Raw genomic sequence first — 19397 nt, forward strand, 5'->3', positions numbered from 1 at the left:
ACTATGGCAGTCAATCTGGGATCGGGATCTGCTTGGTTACAAACATTCTTCCAAATATCTACCTTTGCGTACAGCAGAACAAATACATTTATACAGGTTTGAACAACTTGAGGGTGAGTAAATGATGACAAAATTTTCATTTCTGGGTGATCTATCCCCTTAACTTGTCACGGCGCATTAAAAACACAACACCGAGTGATGAATTCTGGTTAAAGCCACAGCAGTAACCTTGTGCACACTTAGCTACTGTAATCTGTAGGCAATGCAAAAATACAGGCTTTAAGGTATTTTTTTTTTACAGTTATTCAGCAGACCTGTCATAATCTGATAAGACCAAAACAATAAAATGTTCTCGAATTGCATTAGGAGCATTCCTACAAATGTCTTAAGAACTTTCTTAACTTCTTCCTTAAGAAGATTTTTGTGATTCCCCAGCAGATCTTAATCCAATTAAGAAAAGGTGGACTTGAAAAAGGCTGTTCATGTGATTGTAAATTAAATTGCCTAAATTATTACATTGTTAGCTAACTGCATGATTATATATCTGAAACCACATACATTACACCTCCAATACCAGATTCTCTAAATTGTAATGTTGACACGCTTGTAAAGCTGCTTTGAAACGATATGTATTGTGAAAAGCGCTATACAAATAAATGTGAACTGAATTGAACTTATGCAAACTGATTGTGACAGTTTACTTTAGCTGTTTACTTCAGATCTTTAGAAAAGCTGAAGTCCCTTATTATGCATTTCAAATTACTTCCAAATCCTTCCTCATAGTGACATTCGAACAATTATAATTTTGAAATTAATACATATTTTATCCATATCTTTTGGCATGGAGTGTTATGATTCTTACTTTTAAATTGTGATAAATAAATTGAATTTTGTCATATAAAGTTTGATCCCTGTGGGATGGGAAATTAGCCTATGCCATTTAAAAACACAAAAAAAAAAACACAATATATATAAAAATATATATATATAATGTACCAAAAGTACATAGTAAAAGTGCACCGTTTTACCTGACCCCACCTTCAAATGCACACATCAGTCAATCAAGCAAGCAAGCAATCAGTCAATAAAACTAACTCGCTCAATAAACGAACCAGTGTGTGAAGAGCTTTTTATAATATTTGCAAAGCTTTAGTAATTTTAAACCATTAAGTCAGTGACGTTCCCTCCAAGAAGCGCGCGTCCCCGATGATGTAAACGCACTGAACAATAGTGAGCATCAGAGCGGACACCGCGTGTGCGCCGGGAAAGACATCGCGCGCTCTGGCACTGGATACTCTGCATATTTTGAGCAAAAGAAATGGCGTGGGAAAACACACTGGGATGATTCGGTAGTCGTCTGTCTTTAGTTCTCTGCACTCATTAGATCTGGTCCCAGAGTTTTGTGCTGAAGTGCGCGTGACTTGAGACAATAACATCCTGGTTGCGTAGGCAATAGCGAGCTGACAAAGATGAAAGTAATGACAGAGAGAACGGCTCTGGTCCAGTTCTCTGGCGAGGTAACGGTACAATGGATTAACGTTTTAGTGTAGTTAATGTTCACATTTGGACATTTATGACTGTTTAGTTTTGTTGAATACAAACGGAGCGGCGCGAGGGGAATGCAGCCGCGCGACTCGAACTGTCTTCAGCTGCAGTAAGTGCACACTACTGCTTCCTTCCACACAGATCTATGTATGCCAGATTATTGTATTCAGAACTTTGCTTTTATGTCTTAAGACCTTATATGTAATCAGGCTTTTACAATTAAAACTAGTTTACAGTTTTAATCTGAATGTGTAATTAGTCAGGTACAAATGTGCAGTGGAGTTTTCATTTACTTTCACATTGTCATTGAAACGACTGTGGTATTTAAATAGTAATCTAGCAGGATTCCTGCAGTGTTTCGGTTATGCTGTCTGTTTGAATTACTTTACAGGAAAAAAACTGCATCTAAAAACCACCATCCATGTACAAAGTTCAAAGGGACTGATATTTTTATTTTCAAGCCACCTCTTCACTCTACATGTGGATTTAAAAGATCAAAGTATATCCCGAGACCTTGATTGCATCCGGTTCTACATACTTCACTTTACTTACTTTATACTTTATTTGTCCCTGGCAAAAAGGCAAAATAAACTGTTTGATTATCAGTATGTCGGTCAATGATGCCATTTTTTTTTTTTTTGTCAAAAGTCCTTAATAATAATAATAATAAATAAAGATATGGCATTCAAAGTATGTAAGGTAGTACAACTTGATCTCTTTTATTGAATCCAAAAGGTTTTAATTATATTTTGCTTCATATAAAGGTTTTTTAAAGATTTTGAAGTGTCAAAAGGTCATTCGGTTTAACCGTCCAAAGGCCAATACAGCCATTTCATTTGTGATTAAAATATCTTAATGTAATAAATGTATATATTTTTATTTTATGTATATTTTTTTTTATTACATCTGTCCTAGACATCACATAAAAACCATTAGCCATTACAGGGGTCATTGATGAATAAGGTTTTTAAAAGTGTATACTGTTACGTTTGCTGGTGTAGAGATGAGGCAGATACGGATTTCCACAATACATTCAATACTTTAATATAAACGAAGGCAGAGAACACCATACAAAACACTAACACAAACAGAGAACGGACGAGGAGTGAAGGGAGTGAGTGCAATATATGGGGAGTGTTGACAATAGAGTCCAGGTGCAGGTGATGAGTGCTGATGAGGAGCTGACGAGGGAAGTGAGTGCAGGTGTGGAAACAGGAGGATACTGGGAAATGGAGTCCAGGGGAACAAGGGATCTGTAACAGTACCTCCCCCTCCCGGTAGGCGCGTCCTCGCGCCGTAGATGTAACAACCGGGAGGGGGGCGGGCGCCCTGGAGACCTCAAACCGGAGCAGGGGGATGAGTAGACTGGAGTGGAGGTCTCCAGGGCGGGCTCAAAAGCCATGGCGGGTCAGGAGCCGAGGGCGGCCATGGCGGGTCAGGTGCGGCGGGCAGCCATGGCGGGTCAGGTGCAGCGGGCAGACATGCAGCAGGCAGACATGGCGGGTCAGGTGCAGCGGGCAGACATGGCGGGTCAGGTACAGCGGGCCGCCATGGCGGGTCAGGAGCCGAAGGCGGCCATGGTGGGTCAGGAGCTGAAGTCCTCACGCCGTTAAGCCCAGTCGGCGCAGAAGGACCGGCGGGAGATGGCGGAACCAAAGGCTCTGCCGACCGAAGCGCAGCCGGGACTCCAGAAGGCCGCAGTGGAAGCAGTAGGACAGCCAACAAAAAGAACACCGGGGGGAGTGAGGAAGCCAACTGAAACTGAGGGACGGAGTGACGGAGCGGAGACGGAGGAGTGTAGTCCAGAGGGAAGGGCAGGCTGACGAGTGCACAAGGTGTGAGTGGAGGCAGGATGGATACTGGTAACGCTGGTTGACTGATGGGTAACGGTGGAGCAGAGGGAGGTTGGAGCCGGGGTGTAGGTAATCGCCCAGAGGTCCGAGGTGGAGATCTGGGCGAGGGGGCTTGAGGTGGAGGTTCCGTGTAAACATAAATGGATGGAGGTGGGAGAGGGAGGCAGGGAGGGAAAACAGTCTTTACAAAGTTCATAATTGGAGCAGCTGGCTCGGCGGCGGAGACTGGCGCTGCTTGCTCGGCGGCGGAGACTGGCGCTGCTTGCTCGGCGGCGGAGACTGGCGCTGCTTGCTCGGCGGCGGAGACTGGCGCTGCTTGCTCGGCGGCGGAGACTGGCGCTGCTTGCTCGGCGGCGGAGACTGGAGAACTTGGCTCGGCGGCTGGGGCTGAGGGCCAGTTCATCCCCTCAAATACAATTAAAATCCCCACAGGCACTGGAGCTGGCTCTGTGGGGATTGGAGCGGGCTCTGGAGAAACTGGAGCGGGCTCTGGAGATACTGGAGCGGGCTCTGGAGATACTGGAGCGGGCTCTGGAGATACTGGAGCGGGCTCTGGAGATACTGGAGCGGGCTCTGGAGATACTGGAGCGGGCTCTGGAGATACTGGAGCGGGCTCTGGAGACACTGGAGCGGGCTCTGGAGACACTGGAGCGGGCTCTGGAGACACTGGAGCGGGCTCTGGAGATACTGGAGCAGCTTGCTTCCTCCTCCTCCGCCTACGGGACCCAGTTGAGGAGTGTGGGTTCCGTGTGGGGCAGGCAGGGCGTTTGTTGGAGGGGTATGCGGAGGAAGACGGAGATTGACTGACTGGCCCGGCCCACCGTGTTTCTGGATGGACTGGACAACAACACTTATCCTGAACCGTGTCCACGAAGAATTTGGAGCCATTTAAACACAAAATTAAATTGATAGTTTCGCTTAAGGAGAAACGAAAAACAGGTTCATCAAAACGGATAGTGTCGTCATCCAATCCATCCAAAAACAGGGAGATCAAAACTGCTTCAGGCCAGTCAGACAAATAAGCGAGCTCAACGAACTCCTCCACATACCTCTCCAGCGAACGACCTACCTGCAGAAGCCCGATGAGGCGATCGCTGGCTGTCAGGGTGAGAGGCGTTGGAGGAGCTGGATCCAGGGAGCCGGGGAAAGTCTCCATTTTTTTTCCTTTTTTTTTTTTTTTTTTGTGGAAAATCCAGTCGGTTTTAAGGTCCGTTCTTCTGTTACGTTTGCTGGTGTAGAGATGAGGCAGATACAGATTTCCACAATACATTCAATACTTTAATATAAACGAAGGCAGAGAACACCATACAAAACACTAACACAAACAGAGAACGGACGAGGAGTGAAGGGAGTGAGTGCAATATATGGGGAGTGTTGACAATAGAGTCCAGGTGCAGGTGATGAGTGCTGATGAGGAGCTGACGAGGGAAGTGAGTGCAGGTGTGGAAACAGGAGGATACTGGGAAATGGAGTCCAGGGGAACAAGGGATCTGTAACATATACATAATGGAGATATAATTAATTTTGAAGATTTATTAAGTGTTAACAATGAGATTATGTGTTTTTTATATAATCAATTAACACTGCTTTTGTCATTTTTTTTACAATATGGACAAAATTTGTCACTAAAAAGTCATTTGGTTTAACCAAAATTTCGGTTTTACCGAATGACACTTTTGGTTTAACCGAATGACGATATTTTCAAACAATGCTATAACAGGCTGATATCTAGCTAGCTAGCAAAAGGACAATCAAACATTTTATATTTAGTACAAGTTTTTAAAATATTACAACATTTTCCATGTTTTATAGCGGTTGCACCGAATGACCTGATGTTTCGGGACATGCGTATGAACAAGTGAAAACATGAATTTTTCAAATAGTTAAAAGAGAGTTAGTTACTTTGCTTTATGACCATGTGGTCCTTTGAATGTGTCTGAATGATGTCACATCCTGTCACATGATATTGACCGCATGACTTGATCCAAAATGGTCCCTTTATATCGGTTACTCCGAATGACATCAATGAAATTCATTTTTCCGGACATTCTTTCTCATAACAAAGCAATGACTTCTGCACGTAATTTTAATATCATTTTGCACTATGTTGATATATGATGTTAGAAAATCATGCCAGAATTAAAAAAATTTACATTTATTACATTTTAAGATATTTTAATCACAAATGAAATGGCTGTATTGGCCTTTGGACGGTTAAACCGAATGACCTTTTGACACTTCAACATCTTTAAAATATGTTTATATGTAGCAAAATATAATTAAAACCTTTTGGATTCAATAAAAGAGATCTAGTTGTACTATACTTTGGATGTCATATCTCTGTTTATTATTATTATTAAGGCCTTTGGACAAAAAAAATGACCCGTCACGTCATTGACCCACATTTTATTTTTTCCTCAACAATCATATATATATATATATGGTTGTTGATTGATTGTTGGCAATGAGTACAACATGTATTTGGTGTCTTACACAAGAGTTGAGGATGATTGGCCAGATGCTGCAGATTGTGTCTGGCAAGAGTGCTGGTATGTTTAGTATTCTATCCTAGTTTTGGTTAGACCATTGGATCAGTTGTCTGGGTGCAGAAAGAGCAAAAAGAACCAAAGACCATCATAGCAATAATAATAAGCAATTTGTGTTCCCATTTTCTGCATATATTTATGCATTGTTTATTTGTTCCTCATTTCAAGAGCACTTGTTTTGTTCTTCTGCCATCAAAATTTGCCCTTATTCTGTCTCCATTCGTTAATTTTTCTTTTGGCATAGATCTGTCACACACAAACCCTCTGTTTGGATTGCAAAAGCTTTTTTTCTTCTTCTCCTTTTTTTTTCTTTCTTGGCAGGTTTACTTAAGTGTGTTTAAAAGCTTTGCTGATTTAAAATTCTCCTCCACAGTGGATTGCCTTTGCTGGCGTAGGCATTTGTTTCTCTCAGTGGTATTGGACACAGGCCAAGTTTGAAGGACTAAGAGGCAGCAGGTGAAATTATTTATATCCTCTAATTTGTGATGGTGGTAGCCTAATGTTTAAAGATCTCAGCTTCTCATGTGCCTCTCCTCCCATGGTGTGAGAGGAGAGGTACATGAGATTAATTCTTCTTTATCACCCTTGTGTCCTTGAGCAAGGCACTCAACACCAGGTTGTCACAAAGATACCTTTACTATAATAATTTGTGTACTGGATGCAAAAGAGATATTAAACAAAAGAACTGAGGAAGGATTTGCATATTTGGGTGCTACGGTTGTACTGGCTCACCTCTTTGTGATTATTGCCAGCATAAAGCTGGAATTGTGCACCTGACTCCCACACTTACTAAGCATGAAAGTGTTTGTATGTGTTTGTAGCATGAGTAGGCAGCTTATCAAATGCTCTTGGGTGTCTAAAACTATGATTAGAAAAGGTTCTTTGCATGTCTTGTATGAAAGTTTCCCTTTAGCAGATTTAACAACAGTAGATCCCAACCAGTTTGATTGCTTGGTGATATTATTACCCAAAAAGACAATTTCATGAGCTAAAATGAATAGAGTTGACAACACATATTTGCATAAATTATATCAGAGCTTGTAGATATCAGCTCGGTGGCGCAATGGTGATGCAGGGTTTAAACATGTAACCAGTCGTGGATCTCTCACACTAGGCTACACCACACATGCTTTTTTTTTAGTTGACATGAAACTAAAGTTGCAATAATTTTTCTTACATTTTGTGACGTATTTCTAAGTGTAACGACTTCTCGAACAAGAAAAAATTTATTGATTTTGTCCATTGGTAATGGATTGGATCATTAATGTTTGCTATTGCTCTGATCTCATGTGAGTGACAGGTTGTCCGCCCTTGTGCCGATGAACACATCCTCAGAGAAGAGAAGGGATTTCGTTGCAAGAAGGAGAAGTTATTTTGATAATTCTTTTATTTACTCAACCTGATGTTTTTCCAAACCTGTATGGTTTTCTTTCTTGTGTAGAAAAAAATGTGGTGGTCGGTATTTCCATGCAATTACAGAAGAATAGCCAGGCAATGAAGCTTTTAAGCTTTAAAGGGCACCTATTACGCAAAATCCATTTTTACATGGTGTTTAGACATAAATGTGTGTTGGCAGTGTGGCTCCGCCCACGGCTGCTGACTGACAGTCCTGCATTACAAAAGTTTCCGCCCTCAGCGAGTTGTATGCTGTCCGCCATTCAGCCAACAATGTCTCGTAAGCAATCCTACTGTTCTGTTTTTGGATGTAAGACTGAACATAAGACTCTTCATTTTCTCCCACCATCTGAGCCACTGAGGACGCAGTGGATTAGTTTTATTTTTATAAAATATATAATGCTCCCCAAAATCTACCTAAATACAATTATGTCTGCGCAAATCATTTCACTCCAGACTGTTTTGTGAACGAGGGGCAATACAAGGCAGGCTTTGCTAAAAAGTTGGTACTCAAGGATGGATCAACTGTTCGTGATCCTCCTGAAGTATTAAGTGTCACACTGTTTATTTTTTATGATTTTTGAGCAAATTGCCATTTCGGTCAATGTGCATGTTAGCCAGTTCCACAACAAGTACAGTTAAAGCTGTATTTTTGTATGTATTTTTCCATTCCAATGCGCTACTTTTCCAATGTAAATGCACTAGACAAATGTGCAAAACCGTTGCGCTCACGTCTTGTGTCTTTTGCAGCATCTCGCGCATGACATGAGGTGCGTCCCAATTCGCGTACTTGTGCACTATTCTATGACGTTTTTAAGTACAAATAGTGCAGTAGTGCGTTCACACTGAAAATTCCAAAAAGAAAAAGTGCACTTTAAATACCCGGATGGTGCCCTAAATTAACGGAAAAAACCAAGTGTGGAATGTTGGACACTTCGTGCACTCAACTGTTGCAGCTTTAATTACGTAGCGGAGGGGAAGGGAGGATCGGACTCCGTTGTTAAATGACAAAATAACCTTATACAATTCACGCACTACATGGATGAGTGCATAGTGCACAAGTACATAGTGTATAAGTGCATAGTGTATAAGTGCATAGTGTATAGTGCGTCATTTGGGACGCAACTATGGTGTTCTAAAAACGCAGCGCTCAAGTTAAAATCAGTTGAACTTTTAAAAAATGCATCTCGAGACCTTGCGTTTTTTTACCCATTCCACTGCCCGCGTCTCACGTTTTTCAAAGCAAAAACACGTTCTGTGTAAACGAGCCCTTAGGGTGTACTCACACTAGACATTCTCAACCGTGCCTGAGCGCATTTGACCCCCAAAGCCCGGTTTGTTTGACTAGTGTGATTGCTCCATACCGTGCCCGGGCGCAGTTTGTTTAACCGTTCCTGGCCCGATTGGAAGAGATGGGCTCGAGCGCGGTACGCATGCAGCGTGTTCGCTAACTACTACTTTTGTGTGCGCTACTGTCATCATTACGACGGCAAACATCTTTATTACTACATGGATAGTACATTTTTCAATTAACCTTGTTTATATACTTTATAACCACACGTTGGTAAAGAGCAGTGTAACAGGAGACTCTCTTGAAAACTTGTGTACGTTTTCTGTAAAGACAAGACATTAAAAATGCTATGTTTATTTGCGAAGGCCAGCACATTTATCCACTAAATGCCCAGTTTCATTCTAAAAGTTGTAACTTCTTCCTGAGTCTCTCCATCAGTGTCGACTCCGGTTTGAACGATGTAAGGCTGAACACCGTTACTGACAATCCTCATTTTGGCTGCGTGAGATTCTCCAGCTTTGTTGTTGTTGAGCTGTTAAAGCCCCGCCCTCTTCTGGAAAGGGGGCGGGGAGCAGCAGCTCATTTGCATTTAAAGGGACACACACAAAACCGGTGTGTTTTTGCTCACACCCAAATAGGGGCAAATTTGACAAGCTATAATAAATGATCTGTGGGGGATTTTGAGCTGAAACTTCACAGACACATTCTGGGGACATAAGTCTCTGACTTATATTACATCTTGTGAAAAGGTGCATAATACATGCCCTTTAAAGCGCATAAAAACAGCCTGTGGGGTTTTGTTGTGTAAAATAACAGTAAATCACAATAAATAGAGGTAAACAGGAAGCAATTCACTCCTTTTAGTGTTATTGATATTGTTTTACATATCTTTGAAGACTAATGTGATTATTACTTGATGTAATTATTGTTTTCATGTTGTATTAAAAAACTTGTGCTGCTATTGAGGTGGGATATGGTTAAGGTTAGGGACAGGTTTGATGCTATGGTGAAGTTTAAAGATGGGTTAAGGTGTAAGGGATGGCTGAATAGTGTAATAGATGTGATTACAAAAAATAATTACAGCTGTAATAACATGCAGGTATTTTTTAAATATAAGTATAATCTAAAAAATGCATGTACAATGCATTGCATTGTATTAAATGATTAAATGTTAAATGTTAGTACATAGTTAAAGACACCTAATATAAAGTCAGACCCAATTTCTGACGTAAGGACATATAATTAATAAAATGCATCCCATTGACACATCATTCTAATCTATCCAAAGACTTCATTCGTCAATATAATGGCAGTCTGTCATCTGTAGCATTTTTGCTTCAAGCCCTTGTTAATTTCTGACCTTTTGAACAATAAAGTTAAACACAATACATACAGTTTACTGGCACATAGCAGTTACAATAATAGCATCCGTAATACACCTGATTTTCTTTCCTCAGTATCATTTAAAACCACTGTTATTATTACTTTGAATAGTAAACAGAGACTCTGACCTCAGGCAGATATACTTGGCATACGGGTAACCTTTCGCCCTTATGTTATTTAACACTGTTTTTAAATGAAACACATAGGGGGAAAAAACGTGTCTTTCTGGTCTTGGGATTAGAGCAGTGTCTTTCCTTCTAAGTTAAGTTTTGTGGGAGGTACATTGGTGTGCACAAATCTCGGTAAAAATGTGGAATTCCATTGGTTTGGACAACCGTCAATTACACAGTTTGGTGATCATTATACAAAAAAGAAACGACAAAACGTATGATTTGTGCAAAGTAATCTAGTGTAAGCGTTCGTTAGGCAGGCCACGTAAGGACTACCAACTGTTCAATCTGTCTGATCACTGTGATTCTTCTATCTACATCATGTATATACACTACACATGACAAAATTATTTGCCTTCAGCTTAGCCAAAGCTCATGATCAACACTCCCTACCCCTTTCCTTGACATCAGTATCCCGTTATTCCATATAGCTGCATGTTCTCCTTTTTGTCTCTGTTTCAGTTTGCTGTATTAAAAGTAGAGTAGGCAATTATTTTAATAAATGCTTTGTTATTCTGGTTGAAACTCTCTTCACATCCTGATAGCAATCATTAATAGAAGTGGTCTAAATATTAAAAAATGCACATATATCATCTGTGGAAGTCTCAAACCAAAAAACATTCGTCCAATCATTGTGTATTTCCATACCTCTGAGCGCGTTTGAGGCGATGCAATGTGTTGACAGACAAACAGCACAGTTCCTCCTGAATCAAAACAATGATTCGCGTTCACGCCATGTTGTAACCGTAATTTAGAAACGGCAACCCGTTCTACTCTGAGCTGTTCATCCTCAGACTCGCATTAATGCATTTCTATGTCAACACTATCAACGACAAAATTAATCTGCAGCAGTCAGGTGGTACAAGTAAGAGCTTTGTAAGTTGTTTACGTTCATTATGATTGTAATGTTATGTGCTTTGAGACATGAAGTAATTTAACGCCATCATGGCGCTTTGCTGAATCTGCTCTGGCTGTGCGCGACCTGCACGTTCATGTGTTTTGGATGAGGCGTGGATTTGGAGAGCGTTTTGAAGGGAGGGTGGGATCTAATGCTTTCAAAGTTAGCTTGCCGTTGCTAGCCGCTCTGAAATTGCTCATCCTACCTTTCAAGCAAGCCATCCAAGCATTCCTGGAATATCACCTAATGTGCCATCTCCATACAATCTTCTATACATCACTAAACAATTTGTGTGCCATCATTGTTTCAATGTCATGCTGATGGTTCCAGGGGATTTTTGCATATCCTATTGAAATTAATTTATTATAAAGCTGAACCCTCATATATACCGCCAAACCAAATGTTTTAAATGAACAATAATAATTTGTATGTGTTATTGTGGTCCTGACTGAATTATAGGTTATCCATATTTCACATCACATTGATGTTTAAGTTGTTGTTCTCTAAAAATCTGTCCATCCAAGATATACTACAAAAAAAATCACAATTACACAGAATAAAGAAAGTCCTACAGGTTTAGAACAACATAAGGAAGTAAATTGACATATTTTTAATTTCTGACTGAACTATTCTTTTAAATATGCAATTATATGAAAAAACATTTACCATTTATTCTTCCCAGTTGAGCTACATCTCTTCTAATGTTTTTTTTAACTTCGAAGCTCTTTGAAGCTTCTGGCTAAATATGTTTCAACACTGATTGAAATATTAGTATAATATCCCCTCATTTACTTTTCTCTTTGGTAAATGACATTCAACATACCTTCTCCAAATTAAAATCTAAAATAAGCCTCTGAATATAAAATTATAACATTCTTCTTCGTGATAGTTTCATTGATAGTTGTCTGAAGCTGTAACTCCTCTCTGTTGTTTGCTGTGTTCTTTTTAATGATGGTCTGGACCCCTGCAGTTTGAAAACAAATAGCAGTGTCTGGCAGTCAGTTATTAGAAATGCCAGCAATTAGGACTGTAGACCTAGAACTGCAGGAAAACATTACTGTGATCCAGAGCCTGCCTGTTATAAAATTTAGTGTGTATACATACAGTATGTGTTAATAGATGGAGATTGCAACTGCACTGACTTAAAGGGTTAGTTCACCCAAAAATGAAAATTCTGTCATTTATTACTCAGCCTCATGTCGTTCCACACCCGTAAGACCTTCGTTCATCTTCGGAACACAAATTACGATATTAATTTGTGTTCCAAAGATGAACAAAGATCTTACAGGTGTGGAACGACAGAATTTTCATTTTTGGGTGAACTAATCCTTTAATTGTAATATAACCTCTGTTATTTATGCTATTGTGAGTTAGTGAGAGCTATTGTGCTTGTAATCTTACTTGACATTACCAGGCTGAGCATAAAGAGATCAATTTTTGCAAAATCTCTCGGGTGTATCAGTCTCAAGGTCAGCAAAGTTGAAGTCCTTACACACTATAGAGTGTTTTGCTCTCTAAATCATCCACTGATGAAGTGCTTAGAAGATAAATGTGTGCAAAAAAGAAAAGAAAAACGAGAAGAATATTCTGAATTCTTGGATGTATTGCTGTTATATAGATGACCAGTTTACTCTGTTCTGTGTATTTCAGTTTTCTTCTTTAACTTTGCTCTGAACAGACTGGGAACAAGAGCAATATGCCCACATGAAAGCAATTTTCAGCACATCAAATTGATTTCTTCATTGTGTGAAGCAGATATCTGAGAATAGAGAATGAAAGGGATGTGTGATTTGACAGAAAATCCATGTAAAGTATAGAGACTGTACATTGTACAAAACTCACAAGAGATTAAAATCTGCAGACATCAAGATTCACAAAGGAGCAAAAGGAAGTGAATTATCCTTTATTTAAAATGGGCTCTGCGTCATTCTCAACATTTAGACATAAGCAACAAGGCAGCCAGGAAGAGAGAGTCTATTTGAAGCAGAACTAAGCAACATGAACCAAAATAAAGCACACTGTTCAAATAGGAGACACGGAGATGCTGAACTGAATGTTAATGGTGAGAGAAGAGAATGAGCAGACATGTAGGGCCTGTACAATAATTTTTCTTAGCATGTCCATATTTTTATTGTGGGTGCAATTTATGAATTAAAAGAGTGTTCTGAGCCCTATGAATTCAGTAATGGTTGTTTATATGAGGTTTATAAAGAACAAAATGGGTCAATGGCACTGGTTCTTCTGAGCCCAATTCAGAAAAAAGCAGTATTTCTACATTATAATTACAGAAAGAACAATAGGCTTAAGAAATTCTTAAATATTTTCATTTAACATGGTTATCAATAGTTTTTATTCTTTTCTTTTTTTTCTGCTGAATCTAAATGATCTTTGTGAGCATCTTTCCAGTATAGTGTTGTGCTATTGCTACAGATGCTCTTCAAATGAATTGTTTTAAATATAGAATTGCTTTAAAATACCAAGAAAAAATGCAAGCAGCAATTAAGAGGCCATAAAAAGGTACAAGCATGGCTGGGATGTTCATAGCAACAGCTACAATGAGTAATAAAAGACATTTTTAGATTATTTTAGTCAAAATGGCTGAAAAATCACAAATACAATAACTTTTAATATGATTAAATTGCTTATCACTTTTGACCAATAAGTGGCGCTGTTACCATATTAATATGGTGTGGTCAGTGTTAAATGATAATGACACATACAAAGTTTGTCAATTCATCTTGAGCCAAGGAATCGAGAAGAAAAAATATATATTTTTTTATGGTTCAAAAGTTGATAGCATAAACGTAAATGCCAATTTGAACAGTTGGTGGCGCTATTAAGTTAGAGAATCCAAAATTGCTGTAGTTAATGTTCACACTGTCCTCTATTTATGTGCCAAATTTCATAATTTTCCTGCAAGTGGTTCTGCCATAGACTTTAAGAATGTAAGAAGTAGAAAACAGCACGGTTTTGGCACAACTTCTATAGTGACTGTCAGACAGTAGCGACACTTGATCACCAATAACTCTGGAAGTGAACATTCGAATAGCTCCAAATAAAATGACAGTAACAAATATATTTGCTGTGAAACAAATTGGACTTATTAGGGTCACTTTCCCTACATGATATCAGTGATTTTTGCTTCAGCATACTCTCCCCTCAAACTCACACCTTTCTGTTTCCTTCCAGGGTGAGTGATGTGGAACAGGGTGATGATAGTCAAGGATTCTCTATTGCCGTCCCTACGGCATATCATGAAGAAGTCTGCTAAACCTTTCCTGCTGTTCCTGCTGGTCTGGATGCTGCTCTTCTTTCTAGTCTTTTCCTACTTCACTGAATCCCAGGTGAACCAGTCCCATAGGACGACTTCCCTCCTCAACTCTGAATCTCAATCCCATGTTCAGCGTAGTTCCCGGGCCATCATGGCGTCCCGTAATGCTCGCTGGGATTTGTTTGCGGAGAGGAGGGGTCCTTTCCAGCGCAGGCAAGTGTTTCAACCTCGTCGCACTAGAAAAGAGTTTCATTTCAGAGATTTTGGCAAACGTCAGCCGGAGATTAAGCCTCCTGAAACGGACTTTTCCTGGTCGGTGGTCCGTGGTCTGTGGAAGGGACAGGTGTCCTACAAATTGCTAAGCCAACGACTACAGGAAGCCGTCAAGGACCATGTTTACTCTAATAAGCACAAAGTTCACTACAAAGGCCAACGTAAAGCAAACAAGGGTAGGGAGGAGATACTGTGTCAGATGAAAGAGCAAGCTCAGCTCAGGACTCTGGATGGCACTGAACAGCCCTTCGCTCGCCTAGGTTTTCAACAGCTGGTTCCTCCTCGACTGCAGCGGGCGTACAGGACATGTGCCGTGGTGACTTCAGCAGGGGCGATTCTTAACTCATCACTGGGGCTTGAAATTGGTGAGTTGGGCAGGGATAATATGCATATATGGCTACACACAACCTGTCATAGGTTTGAAAATCTTTAATGCTCACTCATTTAAAGGTCCCATGACATGCTACTTTTTGGATGCTTTTATATAGGCCAAAGTGGTCCCTTGTACCGTATCTGAAGTCTCTTTCCTGAAATTCAGCCTTGGTGCAGAATTTCAGCCAGTATGAGCCAGGCCCACAATGAGCTTTCCTCAGGACGTGCCATTTCTGTGTCTGTAGCTTTAAATGCTAATGAGGAGGAGAGAGGCGGGGCAAGGTGGGGGTGGGTGTGGCTGATGAAGAAGTTGCTTAACCGAATGGTTAGCTTGCGGCTTTAGTTGGTTTACGGTACAGTTATTATCATCATGCGCTAATGTTGATGTGTCTCAGTGGATGTGACGACATTGGGGAAGCAATGGCTCGCTTTCATTTTCTAGACACGCAGTTTACACCCATCGTTCAAGTGACCATATTTAGGGGCAGAGCTTAAAAAGAAAAAAAATTTGACCCAGTATTTTAACGTTTCTGTTCCATCTGTATTATAAATCCGAAACCGGTTTGGAAAAAATGGTTAATAAGTTATTTTTAATTTTTTTCTGCACCTTAATAATAATAATGATGCATTTTATTTATTAAAAAACAAAGAATTTGCCGTTGCAATCTTTTTCAGCGACTAAACAAAAGGAAAAACAATGGTTTATAAATTAAAGTAGCCTATTTTTTTCAAGATATTTTAATGTTTGCTGGTTAAAAATACCGACGTCTGAGAGGAAAAAAAAAGTCCGTCCTATAATGCAATTTATTATATTACATTATTAGTCTACACCTTTTATGTTTGTAAACATAAATTTAAAACTGCCCATTGCCTACTCCACAACAAAACCTCTAAAATTAACAGTTGGACTAGGCTAGCTATATAAACGTGAATAAAAAAAATAAAAATACTTTTTTAACGCCTGCTTCTATTGATCAAGGCGAGAAACAGGTTTATTTAGTACTTTGCAAAAGAATTAATTTTGGTAACCTACCTTTCTCATTCGGCACGAATACGTATGCTGCTAAACTATTATTTATTTAGCTTTGTTCAGTTATTATCATGCGGTGGTGTAACAGCAGAGTATTACAGAATTATTGAGCATGCGTTGGTTGATTGTATTTTATTTTAATATTAGCTATATCTAAGCAACATTGTTGGCTCGGCGCCGGCGCGAGCATGTGTCTCTGATATGCTGTAATTTTGTATAAAAGCAAGACATAATTCAAACATACAAAACACACAAATAACGAAAACAAGCAGAATGTTTCCTTTTCTATCTTTATGCGCCACAAATACACTTTCGTTTTGTTAATCTGTAGACCTAATTATTTAAGTGAAATATTTCACGTAGCCTATAGGCCTAAATATTCCCTTTTATTTTATGTGTGTTATGTAGGTAGGTCTAGTTTTCTCCGTTCACAGAAGCGCTGCGGATCGTGGTGTGACGTTGAAAATTGTATCTAGCTACTCGCTGGTTTCAGGAACACACAAACTGCATATTACTAGACATTCATTTTCACTTAAATAGGCCTAATACTTGACGGTTGGTGACATATATCATCGGAAAAACTAATGCCAGGGCATTGCCATTGTAATTTACCTAATCATGATGACTTGACAGTGAGCGCGTCAGCGCGGGCATCTCACTGTAGAGCTTGAGCGTGGGCATTTCACACACTTTGGATGCGTCAGCGTCACATTTGCATAGGCTGTACTATTTGAATTCGTGATTGGTTGACTGCCAAATCAGAATATTAAACGGAACGATAAAATAACGTTATTAACCGGTTAATGGCCATTTCAAATTACCGTTTCTGTTCAGAACGATTAAATTTGATTTCGTTTCCGTTTCTGGTTATGTTCCGGTCAAAATTTCGTTCGTTTCCGGTTTTCGTTTTCGTTCCTTGAACCGGTTCAGAGCCCTGGCTAGGGGAACTCATATTAATGTTAAAAAATCTCATAAAGTGAAATTTTCATGCCATGGGACCTTTAAAAATGTATTTTCCACACCTCTGATGGCAATATGAAATTTTCACCAGCCATTACTCCAGTTGTCAGTGTCACATGATCCTTCAGAAATCAATCTCATATGCTGATTTGGTGCTTAAAAATCATTTCTTATTATTATTGTTGAAAACTACGGAAGAGGATTAGGGACAAGCAATAATAAAAAAATAAAACCATCTCGAGATTAAAGTTGTTAAATTTCAAGAAAAAAGTCGAGATAAAATGTTGAGAATAAACTCGTTAAATTACGAGAAAAAAACTCGTTAAATTTTGAGGAAAAAGTCGAGATGAAAATGTTGAGAATAAAGTCATTAAATTACGAGAAAAAACTCGTTAAATTACGAGAACAAATTCGTTAAATTACGAGAACAAATTCGTTAAATTACGAGAACAAATTCGTTAAATTTCGAGAAAAAAGTCGAGATAAAATGTTGAGAATAAACTCGTTAAATTTCGAGAAAAAAGTCGAGTTAAAATGTTGAGAATAAACTCGTTAAATTTCGAGAAAAAAGTCAAGATAAAATATTGAGAATAAACTCGTTAAATTTCGAGAAAAAAGTCAAGATAAAATGTTGAGAATAAACTCATTAAATTTCGAGAAAAAAGTCGAGATAAAATGTTGAGAATAAACTCGTTAAATTTCGAGAAAAAAGTCGAGATAAAATGTTGAGAATAAACTCGTTAAATTTCGAGAAAAAGTCAAGATAAAATGTTGAGAATAAACTCGTTAAATTTCGAGAAAAAAGTCAAGATAAAATGTTGAGAATAAAGTCATTAAATTACGAGAAAAAAGTCGTTAAATTACGAGAACAAATTCGTTAAATTGAGAAAAAAAGTTGAGATAAAATGTTGAGAATAAACTTGTTAAATTACGAGAAAAAAGTCGTTAAATTACGAGAAAAAAGTCGAGATAAAATGTTGAGAATAAACTCGTTAAATTACGAGAAAAAAACTCGTTAAATTTTGAGGAAAAAGTCGAGATGAAAATGTTGAGAATAAAGTCATTAAATTACGAGAAAAAAGTCGTTAAATTATGAGAACAAATTCGTTAAATTTCGAGAAAAAGTTGAGATAAAATGTTGAGAATAAAGTCATTAAATTACGAGAAAAAAGTCGTTAAATTACGAGAACAAATTCGTTAAATTTCGAGAAAAAAGTTGAGATAAAATGTTGAGAATAAACTCGTTAAATTACGAGAAAAAACTTTAAATTTCGAGAAAAAAGTTGAGAGAAAATGTTGAGAATAAAGTCATTAAATTACGAGAAAAATTTCGTTAAATTTCGAGAAAAAAGTCGAGATAAAATGTTGAGAATAAACTTGTTAAATTACGAGAAAAAAACTAGTTAAATTTCGAGGAAAAAAGTTGAGATAAAATGTTGAGTAAAGTAATTAAATTACGAGAAAAAAGTCGTTAAATTATGAGAACAAATTCGTTACATTTCGAGAAAAAAGTCGAGATAAAATGTTGAGAATAAAGTCATTAAATTACGAGAAAAAAGTCGTTAAATTACGAGAACAAATTTGTTAAATTACGAATTTGTTCTCATAATTTAATGACTTTTTTCTCGTGATTTAATGACTTTATGAGTGTATTCTCAACATTTTATCTCGACTTTTTTCTCGAAATTTAACAAGTTTTTTTCTCGTAATTTAACATCTTTAATCTCGAGATGGTTTTATTTTTTTTTATTATTGCTTGGCCCTAATCCTCTTCCGTAGAAAACAGCTTTTACTGCTTAAGATTTTTGTGGCAATACTCTACTATTCAAAAGTTTTGGGTAACGTTTTTTCAGCAAAGATTCATTAAAGACTGAAGATGGGATTATCAAATATAAACATTGTTTTATTAACAAGAAGGCAGGCATGAACATCAACTGACAACCAAACACTGAAAACAGAGGAACTAAATACACAGAGATAATGAATTGAATGACGTACAAGATTAGTGTCCAGCGGAACTGATGAGTGGCGGGAAGCAAAGACAAAGAGATGCATGATTAATGAAAACAAACTGAAAGTCCATGAAAGATAACTGTGACACTCATTCACACACAAAGGTTGGTTAAGGTCTCAGACTTTTTATTAGCCAGATAGCCACTTTCTTGTCTTGTTTTGATAGTTGCTCTCTCTCTCTTGCTTCTACTTTCACTCCCTCATTCAATTTCTTCCACTCAATGCATCGTCTCTCTCTCTCTCTCTCTTGTTTCTTTTCTTTTTTCTCCATGTTAGTCCTTGATTTGGTCTGCTGTTGAATAGAGACATTGATGCACAAGGTCTAATTGTTGAATGTGTTGGAACATGAATACTGCAGCGGCTGACAGCCAATGGCAGATAAGCATTATAGCAGCGC

General features: G+C 38.5%; 1 protein-coding gene across 2 annotated transcripts in view; it reads left to right on the forward strand.

Moving 5' to 3' along the window:
- Positions 1-1187: 1187 nt before the first annotated feature.
- Positions 1188-19397, forward strand: part of st6gal2b (ST6 beta-galactosamide alpha-2,6-sialyltranferase 2b) — a 37389-nt gene continuing 19179 nt past the window's right edge. Inside the window, exons 1-3 of one of the 2 annotated variants that reach the window (XM_048200519.1) lie at positions 1188-1654; positions 6318-6400; positions 14271-14990. In XM_048200519.1, the coding sequence (XP_048056476.1) occupies positions 14279-14990 (712 nt within the window). In that variant the 5' untranslated portion in view covers positions 1188-1654; positions 6318-6400; positions 14271-14278. The remainder of the gene's footprint in view (positions 1655-6317; positions 6401-14270; positions 14991-19397) is intronic. The other variant, XM_048200518.1, reaches the window with a different exon arrangement.

The sequence above is a fragment of the Megalobrama amblycephala genome, linkage group LG8, assembly GCF_018812025.1.
Source record: "Megalobrama amblycephala isolate DHTTF-2021 linkage group LG8, ASM1881202v1, whole genome shotgun sequence".
Taxonomy (NCBI): domain Eukaryota; kingdom Metazoa; phylum Chordata; class Actinopteri; order Cypriniformes; family Xenocyprididae; genus Megalobrama; species Megalobrama amblycephala.